General features: G+C 36.8%; 1 protein-coding gene across 1 annotated transcript in view; it reads left to right on the plus strand.

Annotated features, from left to right (window-relative positions):
- LOC109414896 (uncharacterized) overlaps positions 1 to 13505 on the plus strand; it is a 62692-nt gene that overhangs the window by 18049 nt on the left and 31138 nt on the right. Inside the window, exons 3-5 of the mRNA XM_062850313.1 lie at positions 10010 to 10222; positions 10297 to 10407; positions 10526 to 10648. Of these exons, the coding sequence (XP_062706297.1) occupies positions 10010 to 10222; positions 10297 to 10407; positions 10526 to 10648 (447 nt within the window). The remainder of the gene's footprint in view (positions 1 to 10009; positions 10223 to 10296; positions 10408 to 10525; positions 10649 to 13505) is intronic.

Here is a 13505-nt window from a genome sequence, read left to right on the forward strand (position 1 = left end):
CTCGTTTGATGGGCTGTCTCGATGGTTGAATGTTCACTGGTTGGGGCAAAACCCAATCAAAAAGCACTGTCAATGTCAAAACGAGTTTGATGTCTGACTTTCGTTGCATCGCAGCTCCTATATATGGAACGTTTGTGCAAGTATGTGAGTGTTTCGTGACGTTTTTTTTGTCATTTGCGTGTGTCCTGAGCATTCTAATCAGTTGTCACTTGACCCAACGAACAAACACGGTTCGCTATTCGGGGCGCAGTCGTGACCCAACCAGCGAATCCGGGCTGTGTTTCATGTTACATACTGCCCCTACAAAATAGCATTCATAGAAAAATATAAACATATAACATTAATTCAAAACGTTATTCATATGCAGAAAAATCCCATATGAAATGCCTCACTGCACATCAAATAACAGCATCAATCCGCATTCAATCTAAACCCAATCGGAATCCTAGTACTATCCAAACCAATAATAATGCAATTCTAATTCTTAAGGAAAAAAATTATTCAAAATTCAATCCAAATCCAATTTAAGTTTTGATCCAATATAATCGACCATCCAATTCAAATCCTATTCGAACCCAATTCAAATACAAATACAATACAATTCAATCCAAAACCAAATCTAATCCAAATATGATCCTAATCCAATCCAAGTCCGATCCAAATCTAATCATATCCCAATCCAAATCCAATCTATTTGCAATCCAAATCCAATCTAAGTCCGATGCAATCCAAATCTAAAATGAAACCAAATCATATCAATATATAATCCAATCCAAAATCAAGCTAAATCCAATCCAATCAAAATCTAATCTAAATCCGATCTAAATCCCCAACTCTTAACCAAATCCGATCAAAATCTAATCCAAATCCAATCCAAATCCAATCTAAATCCAATCCAAATCCAATCCAAATCCAATCCAAATCCAATCCAAATCCAATCCAAATTCAACCCAAATCCAAATCCAATCCAAATTCAATCCAAATCCAATCCAAATCCAACCCAAATCCAAATCCAATCCAAATTCAATCCAAATCCAATCCAAATCCAATCCAATTCAAATGTAATTCAGTCCAATCCAATCCAAATCCAATCAAAATCTAATCCAAATCCAATCCAAATCCAATCCAAATCCAATCCAAAACCAATCCAAATCCAATTTAAATCTAATCCAAATGTAATCCAGTCCAATCCAATCCAAATCCAATCAAAATCTAATCCAAATCCAAATCCAAACCAAATCCAATCCACACCCAATCCAATCCAAATCCAATCCAAATCCAATCCAAATCCAATCCAAATCCAATCCAAATCCAATCCAAATCCAATCCAAATCCAATCCAAATCCAATCCAAATCCAATCCAAATCCAATCCAAATCCAATCCAAATCCAATCCAAATCAAATCCAAATCCAATCCAAATCCAATCCAGATCCAATCCAAATCCAATCCAAATCCAATCCAAATCCAATCCAAATCAAATCTAAATCCGATCCAAATTCAATCCAAATCCAATCCAAATCCAATACAATTCAAATGTAATTCAGTCCAATCCAATCCAAATCCAATCAAAATCTAATACAAATCCAAATCCAATCCACACCCAATCCAATCCAAATCCAATCCAAATCTAATTCAAATTCAATCCAAATCCGATCCAAAACCAATCCAAATCCAATCCAAATCTAATCCAAATGCAATCCAAATCCAATCCAAATCCAATCCAAATCCAATCCAAATCCAATCCAAATCCAATCCAAATCCAACTCAAATCCAATTCAAATTCAATCCAATACAATTAAAATCCAACCCAAATCCAGTCCAAATCAAATCTAAATCCAATCCAAATCTAATCCTACTCCAATCCAAATCCAAGCCGAAACTAATTTAAATCCGATCCAAATCCAATACAAATGCAATCCAAATGCAACCCTAATCCAAATCTGAGTTAAAGCACATGCAAACTCGGCTCCAATCCAATTCGCTCCTCGATCGACTAAAAACTCAAATCTAAGCGAATGCAATTTGAAAAACAATTCGATGCTGAATCAAATACAATCTAATTCAATATCAATCGAAACTCTTTGTTTCGAATTGAAATCCAATCCTCCGATCAAATCCTGTCTAAATCCAACCCAAATCAAAGCGAACTCTAATCACAATTTGATTGACAATCAATTTGTAATGCAATCTAATGGGAATCCAAACAAAATATAATCCAAATTCAATCCTCATCAAGTCTCGATCCATTTCGAATTTCCATCTAACTGAGTCTTAATCCATTTCAAAACCATTTCAAATCCATTCATGATAAACTTCAATACAATCAAGATCCAATCCAAATTCAAACCAAATCCAATCCAAATCCGATCCAAATCCATTTCAAATCCAATCCAAATCTAATCCAAATTTAATCCAAATCCGATCCAAATCCAATTCAAATACAATTCAAATCCAATCGAAATCCAATCCAAATCCAAACCAAATTCAATGCAAAACTCTGCTCGCTCTGAAATTTAAATAAAATAGAGTCCTGCTCGCTCTGCTTTCTCATTTATACCATTTGATCACATAAAAAACAATACCGAATGCTACTCGCTCTGGAATTTGAATTGTGTAGAGTCCTGATCGATCTACATTTGAGTTTATTTATTGCATTCAACCACAGAAAAAAAAATGCCACAGAGTCCTGCTCGCTCTAGAATTTGAATAATGTAGAGTCCTGCTCGCTCTACTTTTTTTTATTGCATTTAATCACAGAAAAAAAATGACTCAGAGTCCTGCTCGCTCTGGAATTTGAATAATGTAGAGTCCTGCTCGCTCTATCTTTTTTTTTTTTATTGCATTTAATCACAGAAAAAATGACTCAGAGTCCTGCTCGCTCTGGAATTTTGATTATATAGAGTCCTGCTCGCTCTATTTTTTTTTTTTTTGCATTTAACTACAGAAAAAAAATGCTTCAGAGTCCTGCTCGCTTCGGAATTTGTATAAAGTAGAGTACTGCGCACTCTACTATCCATTGTCGAATTTTCCTCCATGATTTGTATCAACCTTCCAATTCGTACAATTGTTCATATACCTACCAGCTACGCCATGTAGTAAACAGTCGTTCAAACTCGTGTTTGAACAAGAAAACTGAAAAAATCAACCGACCAACTGTACCTCCACATTGGAGACATCCGTCTGTCGCAAAACTCGTTAACAAACTGAATTCGAGGTTTCACACGAACGACCTATCAGCCAACTTCGTCCCCATTCACCCACACAAACACATTCAAAGCCTTCGCCGATGCCGGCGGCACTCTCCCTTCTTTTTTTTTGGGTACCGTACATCCAGTCAGCTTCATTCACACAACGGTGTACATAAGGGCGCTTGCATGTGTCGGTGAATCATCAACCATCACCGATCTGGTCGCGTATTGCGACTGACTCTGCGGCTGGTGATCATGCAGACAGCAGGCAAACTGTTCATGTTCGGCTTTGGCGGTACGTATCCCGATCATATGGATAAACCAAAATCGATTCTTCTCTAGCAAATAAACACATTTTACAATTTATTAAATTAATTTCATAGTTAAGCCTCTATACACTACAATCGCTTTCTTCTCTACTCTTGGAAATATTGCATAAAAAGCATTTAAATTATAATTCAATCCTGAATTAGGCAAGATTAAATTTCAATTAAGTTCAATTTGGAACAAATTTCATTAAATATTGTTCAATTTGACATAAGCTTCCACTAAGTAAGAAATTATATTTACCCACTTTTACTATATTTCTATCTGGTTTTGGTGAAATTCATTATTATTTCCTTTTGTGTAAATTGTATTCTACTTTCCTTAAAAAAAACTTGTATTTCACCTAGCATGCAGTTTGTAACACCACTTGGCAATGACAATTGAGAATTTATAAATTGTATCTTGTAAAGGTTGACTTAAAACCCCAAAATTCATTTACAAAAATTCACTTTCTTATTTTAACAAGTTCTTTTTTTTTTTGACATACATATACAGTGCCGATTCGTTCGTTGGGGACTCGTTTGATGGGCTGTTCAACACAATGATCTTTCAGATAAAAACGAATAAAATGCTCATAACAACATCAAAGTGGCAATATTTCGTTATTTTCTCGTAGATTAAGGATGGATTTTATTATTTTCAATTCAATCCATGTAAAAAGTTTGCTTGGGGCGATACAATTGTGGTTTAAACATGAACCCAGCGCTTAACTCCTCCATGATCGGATCAATTACCCTACTGATACATTTCCTATGATTATTGATTTACATATGTGTCAGCTAGTGTATTCTTCTTTACCGCCGCGTATTAAATCCGACAAAGGTCTGGAATTGAGCATACTACGAACAGCATAGGTTTTGATGCTAATGCATTGGCAGAGAAAGCTCTTGATATGATGTAATGTAAAGCCACCACGGTTCATCTTAAAAGCAAGTCCAAGATTTGCATTGGCAGAGGAAGCTCTTAGTTATTAACTGTGAAAATGCTGATAATTGCAACAAGCTGATGGACTTTCATGCCTGTTGTTCAGTATCGCCCTGGAAGATGTTATGCGACGAACCGGGCTCAACAGCCGGGATACGATTTTCATGAAATCCGGCCAATTTGCCTGTTTCACGGATGACATGGACATTATTGCAAGAGCATTTGGGACGATGGCAGAACTGTACACCTGAAACGTGAAGCAATAAAGGGCCGACTGATGGTGAACGCGTCAAAAGTAAAGTACATGCTGGCGGGCAGAAACGGAAACGACAGGGCGCTGGCCAATCCTAGGCAGCAGTGTTACGATAGGCGGGGACACGTTTAAGGTTGTGGAAGATTTCGTCTATCCCAATAGAAATACACTAGAACTCCAATGGCGCTGTAGTCACTTTTCGTATTTAATTAAATTTATAACTTTATTTGTAATAATTGATTGTTTTTAAATGTCCAGCTGATAGAGGATCTTTTGTTTTGGTAAACAAAATTTTTTTGACACTTCTAGTACCGCTACTGACGCTGTAAGGGCGTGGCAAACTAGATGTTAGTCACACGAATAGTCGCGACATTGGACTTCTGTGGCTAGTTATTCTACTTCTATCCCGGATCCTTTATTTACGACAGACAACAACGTTAGCCGTGATATATGGAGGCGCATCATCAGTGGAAGTCGGGCCTACTATGGGCTCCACAAAAACCTGCGGTCGAAAAAGATTCACAAGAATACCTGGAAGGCAGCGTGCAAGGTGCAGAACGATCTGGCAGTAGTGTTGGCAGTAGGGTGGGGCTAATTTTAAAAAATCTCTCCGGGATATGATTTCCCAAGTGGATAGTGATCTACTAGTCGAAAAAGGTGAGCTGTACAAAAATGAGCGATTTCGGTTGATATTTAGGGGCGGCGCAAAGGGTTTAGGTGAAATTTTTGCAAGAGCAAACCATCAAATAAAATTTCAAATTTAATTTTCAAACACAACCTTTTTAGACTAAATCGGTGATTCTAGAACCCAATTGGGATGTTTAGTGAATAAAATATTGTTATTTTCTATAGCCTAATCAAAAGTGTTCATTTTTCTGAGTATAACGTGATTTTATTGCGTTCCAATTCATTTGTTTTCATGGTTAAATAAACAAAACACTTTTAACCCTAAAAGGGATACCTTCATGGCCTCAGTTTCGCCACCTCGCTGAGTGTGTTCCATCAAAGACGAGCTCTGAAAGCGCCTGGGGTCCAAATGGACCCCAGGTATCCCTTTTAGGGTTAATTTCCGTCGATAAAATGACAGTTCGACTCGAACAAAAAAAATGCCCCATACAAACTTTAAATGCATTTAAAAAATAGTTCCCGGGCATTAACAATTAAGAAACTTTGGATTTTGACTAATTTTTGAACGGAGATTCCGATTATGAAATAATCTGGATACCCCTAAAGAACCCAATTGGGCTAAATTTGTGCTCAAAATTGGGATATCTTCACTGGTTTCTGAGATATTTGAAAAAATATGTCGTATTTCGGTATTTTTTTGGTTGGATACCAAAATATGACTTTTTTTTTATATATCTCGGAAACCAGTAGAGATGGTCGGGGCCCGTGGCGCAGTGGTCCACACGTTCGCTTCATAAGCGGATGGTCATGGGTTCGAACCCAGCCCCGGCACTTGCAATTTTTCGTCAGTTGCTCTTCCCCCCGAGAGCAGCTGGCACCTGACCCTCTTCGGAGCATATAGCTCTAACGGACCCGGAATTCGGATATCGGCGAACCGCAACTCATAATGGACCCCCAATCGGACTGGAAAAAGAACAGCAGCCACACATCAGCATCACCGTGCTCATCATTCATCATGGACAGGGTAGAAGAGTGAAAGAAGCACTCAGGCAACCAGTTCGATGAAGAAGAATAGAATAGAATACATTTAGGCGCTGTACAAAGTGGAAGTGCAGCGTCCAATTGGAATCGCTCACGTAATACCCTAGTGGATAAAAGAGCTGAAAATTAGGTCAAGTGATTAAGAATAAAAAAAAAATGACCAGTAGAGATATCGCAATTTTTAGCACAAATTTGGCCCAATCGGGTTCTAGGTTCACTGATTTAGTTTAGCAATGTTATGTTTGGAAATAAAATTCGAAATATGGGTTGCTCTAGCACAAATTTCACTTAAACCCTTTGCGCCATCCCTAAACATCAACCGAAATCGCTTATTTTTGTACATCTCACCTAAGGACTGTTCAATTTATAAAACGGACAACTTGCTTGTGCGATATCTTTTTTATTTTTCAATAAAATCATTATCAGTTTTTTGCATAACTTTCTATAGCTATTCTCAAACGTAGGAAAAATATAACATTAAGCAAAATGTTCTTTATTGTGTAACTGAAGCGGTTTTCGTAAAACATCAATAAAAACCCATTTCTCAAAATTCGACATAACTTTCCACATACTTAATATGCATATTTTCATGAAGTTTTCAATGTATTGGAATCTTATACTATTCTACTAAAGGTAAAGCTTAATAGTTGGTCAGTAATAATTCACTGGCTTGATATGGTGAGTTGCCTTATTTTCATAGAAATTATGGAAAATTGTTCTTTTAAGTCTTGTGCTGCAATAACATCACGGATTCGGCTAAAAATTTGTCCAGAGTAGTAGAATATTGCTCTCTGAATGATACAGAAGAAAACATTACTTATAATTGCATTTTTCATCAAAAATTTAATCCATATTATATGGCCATATTAAATACTTTTTGCTCCATTGATGCAGATTTTCGACTCTAGCGAATCTTGTTATTATTTTTTTTCAGCAAAGTTCGTCCTATGTTATTGTACACCTTATTTAATAATAATCGGATGCAAAATTTTCATTTCCAACATTATTGTTATGCAAAATTTGCATTAGGTTGCATTGTTATTTGTAAGAACCTTCAAAGAACGAAACCGTTTTGATTACTGTGTCTGCAATAACGCACAGTAACCAAACCAGCAATGCTATTAAGAAGCAGTTTTCTGCATTTAAAACCACATTATTCCCACTTTCGACTGGATGCATAAAAAAATTGATTATTTAATATTTTCATGCCCTTTTTGCTTTACAATTGAATTTTATTGAAAAAATCGGATCTTACTTGAGACTTTAATATCTCAACATTTAATTTTCCGATTGAGTTCAAATTTTGCCAGAATGTTTATTACTCATGCTGCTGCCGCATGACACATACTTTTCTTGTATTAAAAACGATATACCATATGTGAACAGTAATTTTATATATGTTTTCAATTTTCAGCAATCAAAAAATTCACCTTATTTAACACCTGGCCGATTTTCTATGAAATAAAACTATTTTTATTCGATTCAAAAATGATCATTGTAATGACAGATGATGTACTGAACAACGAAGCAAGGGTGGTTAAATTTGAACTACGCGTCTTCTTTTTATAGCCTTATAAAGTTGTCCGTTTTATAAATTGAACAGTCCTTATTTTGACTAGTAAATCACTTTTCAATTGGAAAATCATATCTCGGAAAGATTTTTATTAAAATTAGCCGCACCCTAAGCTGGCAGTAGCAGTACGCGACCAAGGATGGATGACTGCAGCCACGAATTGAAAATTATGGTAAAGACTTGTCAATGCAGTTTTATTATTATTGAAAAGTAATTCTAAATAAATGATGAATAAAGTAGTTCTTACAGAGATTTTTTTATAGACGCTTCAACCACTTTGGTCAATCGCATCTAATTAAAGGAATTGTCCAAAAGTTCTTTCATGGATATCTCCAGGAGTTCCTCCTGTAATCACCCCAGCAGTGCTGCAATTTTTCGACAGGCCGTTATGATAGCGATATTTTGCTTTTTTCATTTTCTCTGTTTTGGTTTTCCTGTCAAAGTTGCTATCCAATCAGCAACGCGGGAGCGAAATGAAATAGGTACTCACACTTGCACGCAGCGTGCTGAAAGCGAGAGCTGACAGGGCTAAATTTCCATTCAATTTTCTGTAGTTGAGTGTTTTCACCCGTGCTAACGTATAGGGCACTCACTCTCACAAGCCACCGCTTGAGACGAATGGCCTTTCAGCATGAGTAGTGTGTGGATGATTGGGAATTGATCTTGTTGGGTCGCTCACGAATGGAGCTCTCGGACTCTGTCAGTTCTCACATCGAGGAACTGAAAACCTAGGTGCTGCGGATAGAAACGGTTTTATTTCTCAAGCTAGCCAACACACACCAACACACTCCCGGCACACAGCTTGTAAACACGCACGAGCGTTCAATTTTCTTGCAAACACCTCTCTCAGCGCAGTTGTCAAACATGCCGTCGCGACGCTGTTCGGAAATGGTAAACATGATCAATCCACCATTATTCCAATTTTGTTGTCGTGTTCAAAGTTTATTATTTTCCATTCGCGATGGAAATTTGGATGGATAGTTGTTACAAAATCAGCTAAAATGGGCTCAAAACAATATTTATTCTTCTCCTCGCTTTCCAACGGATTGATAGCGGCAAATGGAGATATCGTGACAACAGTTTTGATTATATCCGCAGTACCTAGATAGCAATACTCTTCAATCAAGCACACAGGTACAACAAGGTTTAACATAACCTCTATCTTCAATGTTTGGCTCCGAATGTTTGGCTCCCGCTGAGAGAGCATATTGAGTCAGTCCGCGACACTCAGCTGAAAACGACCGCCGCAGTCATTCATTTTCAGCTGAAAAACAGGCACTGAGACTGATAGTTTGCAGGACTGCACCCCAGTAGCCCAGAAGAATTCAAGGAAGCCTCTAGGTGATTTATCAGGGTTCATTTCAGAAGCTCTGAGCAACGATTTTTCTGCGTTTTTTTTTTTGTCAATAACTCAAAAAACGAGTAGAGATATCTAAATTCTAAGCATATTTTTGGCCTCATGTTTTTTAAGCCCCATACAATTTTTGACAACTTTAGGCCCTATGAGGGACCAATTTGCCTTAAGATACGGACTTCAAATTTTGACACGATCATTTCTGAGCTAAAACTATTATTTTCCAACAACGAACTTGTAACATTTCCAATTTTTGCAAAACAAGGGACGACCTAATGGTCACATGACCTGTTATTCAATAAAAAGACACAATTATATACAAAGCGTGCCGATTTTAACGGAGATGTTAGACTAGGCGCACCACGATAGCGTAGTGTATGCACGTAGTGTATTGATCCCAATATCCTACTATGGTTGATTTTACTTATACTGCCGTTCTACGCCCAATTGACCCATGTAATATGGGAATCCTATATAACAATTATGCATAGAACGGCAGTATAGCCTCAGAAACTATATTAATATTTTCAATCAACGATACAGGAAAAATAAAAATTTGTGTGTTTATGTCTCCGTTGGATTGAGTCGGATGTACCTGCATGGAGATCGACATACGATGTATAAATCTTCACCACTAAATTCATCGACTCTAAGAAAATTCCTTAACACACACTAGCTATATTGTTTTAATTTATTGTAATATATCATTATTATTCCACAGATGATCGCCGCGGCTGCACTTCGGATGGCTATTACGATGCAGATTTGGACGGTTTCGAAACATGTGAAACGGACAGATGTAATCGGGTGCCGAGCTGTGTCGTGTGCAACTCTGCTGAGCAAAGCGACGCGAACTGCTTGGATGAGCCGGGAGAGTTCATTGCAACGTGTCCTGAACATGGAATTATTAAGAAAGAAAATTGCTTTCGACATGGTACGTTCGTAAAATCAAACGATTGTAAGTTCGTACAGGTTCAATAAGTTTGATTGTTGGTTTCAATATTTCAGTTGATGGGGAGCAGTTCCAGCTTGGTTGCACCTCGGCAAAAGATGCTCCTTCGAAATGTGAAGATACTGTACCCTGCAGAAAATGTGAAGCTGATAATTGCAATGCAAAAGGTTTGAAAATATATTTGAAAATCAGAAGCTGGCCGTTAGCACGAATCTCCCTATTAACACACGGTGTAGAAAATGCAATCTTACAGATCTCGCTCTTTTTATGCTCTTTCATTTATAGCTTTCCAAACGTGCTACGTCTGCAATAATGAGATAAACTGCCCACAGAACCAGTTGTTCGCCAATCAGGTTCAGTCACTGCCTTGTTCCGAATACAACGCCGGATGTGTTATGGGGTATGACTGTAAGTGGAAATGTTAATCAATGATGAATCATTTGTGGACATTACATACAATAATGAAATCTGGTTGCTCGCACAATGATCAAAGACACTAGCATTCTAAAAGAATCCAAAAGTAGAATATGACAAAGTAATAGTTGGTTTAGCTAAATAATTGAATAATGACTATGAGAATGAGGGGAAAAATGTACAGCTGTGTTCGTATAAAAAGCAGTGAAAGCTGTTTTCCTTACAAAATAGCCAACTTTGACATGCTGTAACTTTGTTGTTCTCCTATGAGCGAATGATCTGAAAATTCGACAGCGAACTTCAAATATGGTGAATTTACAAAAGTAAAACTCTATGCGAAATTGATCAAAATAATTACTGTTTGTTCTGATTTGTTTTTTATTCAGCAAACATTTTTATTTTATTTTTTTAATTTAAACATGAACTTGTTCGAATAACGTGCAAAACCTTCTTCAAGGTAAAGCTGCATTTATTTACACTGCTATTATTTTGAACGATTTCACATTGTTTTCAATTTTTTCTCACGAGCTTCGAAAATTCGCAGATTTTGCTATAACAAAATTCATCATTGTAGTTCGCTGTCAAATTTTCAGCTCAATCGCTCAAAGGAGCAAAACAGCAAAGTTACAGCATGACAAAGTTATCTATTTTGTATGGAAAACGGCTTTCACTTTTTTATGTATGTATTGAATGATACACCTCGAAACTAAATTCCGCGGAATTCCACGGATTTCACCTAGGTGAAATTTATGATTTTGAATTTCGTTTCGTTTCGACAAATTCTAAAAATTTCGCCCCCTAAAAATAGATTTTGACGAAATCAAACGAAATTCCGTGGAATGTCTAATACATTTCGAAAACAAATAAAAAGTGTAAATGCACACAACACCTATCGAAGATCTTGCTTATCTCAAGTTACAGAAAAGAGTTTAAAAAACCATCTTGAAAAACGAGAGATAAACTACTCCCAGGTTCTATAATAAAGACAGAAAAAGTCTCGAATATACTTCTTATCTTGTACCTACCATCAAGATCTTTCTCAATAGGTATGCTTTCAACATTTGCGGTATGCGGAACCATACTTAATATTTTGGTTAAATTTTCTGCTGAACCGAATGCAACAAACACGAGTTTAGTTTCTCTCTTCAGTTTAGATTCCCAACTGAAAATTTTAGCAGAGGAATGCAGCATATTAGAATAGCACGATATAGAATTTAGGATGCACTAGCAAATGTTTTCAGTGGAACTCTTGAATGAGTTCCACATCAAATCTGTATGACGACGCGTTATACACGGTTAAACTCTTGTTTCTTTTGCTGATAAGAAATCCGTAAAATTTCATGTTCGTCTTTTTGTTTTTCATAGAGCTCTACTTCAATAAGAAAGTTTGAAGACACTGAAAAGAGTACTTTGGCGATATATGGATGAATTTAAGTTCAGTGGAATCTTAAATCATGTTTTTAATTGTAAAATTTGTCAGATATGTTCAGGTGAAGACATCGATGTAGGAGTTCATAGCGGAATTCTTGGAGTATTTCAAGTAGGAGTTTATACCGATATTTTATGACGAACTTCAGGGGTAAATTGAAAATGTCAAAATTTCAGACGAGCATGACAAACTCTACCAGCGCTGCGTGCGCAGCCAACTTTTATACTAAATTTAGCTGGATTCCATCAGATTATTCACCAACATACTCTGGGCTGATGATATCAGGTGAGATTTTTTTTTTCAGATACATAATTTCTGAAAAATCTTTTTTAATTTTTTTTTTTCTTCAACTGTTGCAACAATATGTTTTGTTCTAGGTTAGTTGATTTCGGGACCCACAGTCTCGAATCGACAGACCCGAAAGTAGAACTCACATTTTACAAGTCTTTTGGGAGTGGTATTTGATCCCAGGTCCTCGGCAAAAAGGACATGCACTTTAACCCTCACACTAGGTCCGCTATAGTCAAGATCTATCTGGTAGAATTCTTGGCCAAATACCTCGAGATGATTGTGTTTTATTTTTCGAACTTCAAGTTTGTCTATGCCTTCATATTTAATGAGTGCGCATAAATTTCTTACGTTTTCTTTTCCATTTCCATATGAGTTTTACTGGATATTTTCTAAAACATTCAATCATCTATAAATTTTGCTATTCAACAAAGCTTGATTGGTAAACTTCTGGCTGATGTTTCCATATCATTGCTACAGGTTTCAATCGGCACTAGAGCATCTTACATATAGCATAGTCGCAATTATGTAACACATTATTGGTTTGCTTTTATTAAGTCATTGGAGCAATCTCATTAGGTTATTGGTGTAATTGTTCAAATTTTCAATATAGGTCGCGAAAAATTAAAAAATATATATATAAATGGCACTGGTAGCAAAAGAAGCTAGGGTATGAGAGTCTTTGTGGAAATGTAATTCGCGCCACCGCAAACACGCAGTATCAATTCGCACAAAATTATTGTAATTGCAAAATTCCGCGGAACCTTTTCGGAAATTTCGTTTCGTTTCGAAAAATACCTCTCTCTCTCTTCTTGGCGTAACGTCCTCATTGGGACAAAGCCTGCTTCTCAGCTTAGTGTTCTATGAGCACTTCCACAGTTATTAACTGAGAGCTTCCTCTGCCAATGACCATTTTGCATGCGTATATCGTGTGGCAGGCACGAAGATACTCTATGCCCAAGGAAGTCAAGGAAATTTCCTTTACGAAAAGATCCTGGACCGACCAGGAATCGAACCCGTCACCCTCAGCATGGTCATGCTGAATACTCGTGCGTTTACCGCCTCGGCTATATGGGCTTGAAAAATACCTAGTGAAATCGAATTTCGTATCGATCTCACGAAGCATTTTTGAAT

The sequence above is a fragment of the Aedes albopictus genome, chromosome 2, assembly GCF_035046485.1.
Source record: "Aedes albopictus strain Foshan chromosome 2, AalbF5, whole genome shotgun sequence".
NCBI lineage: Eukaryota > Metazoa > Arthropoda > Insecta > Diptera > Culicidae > Aedes > Aedes albopictus.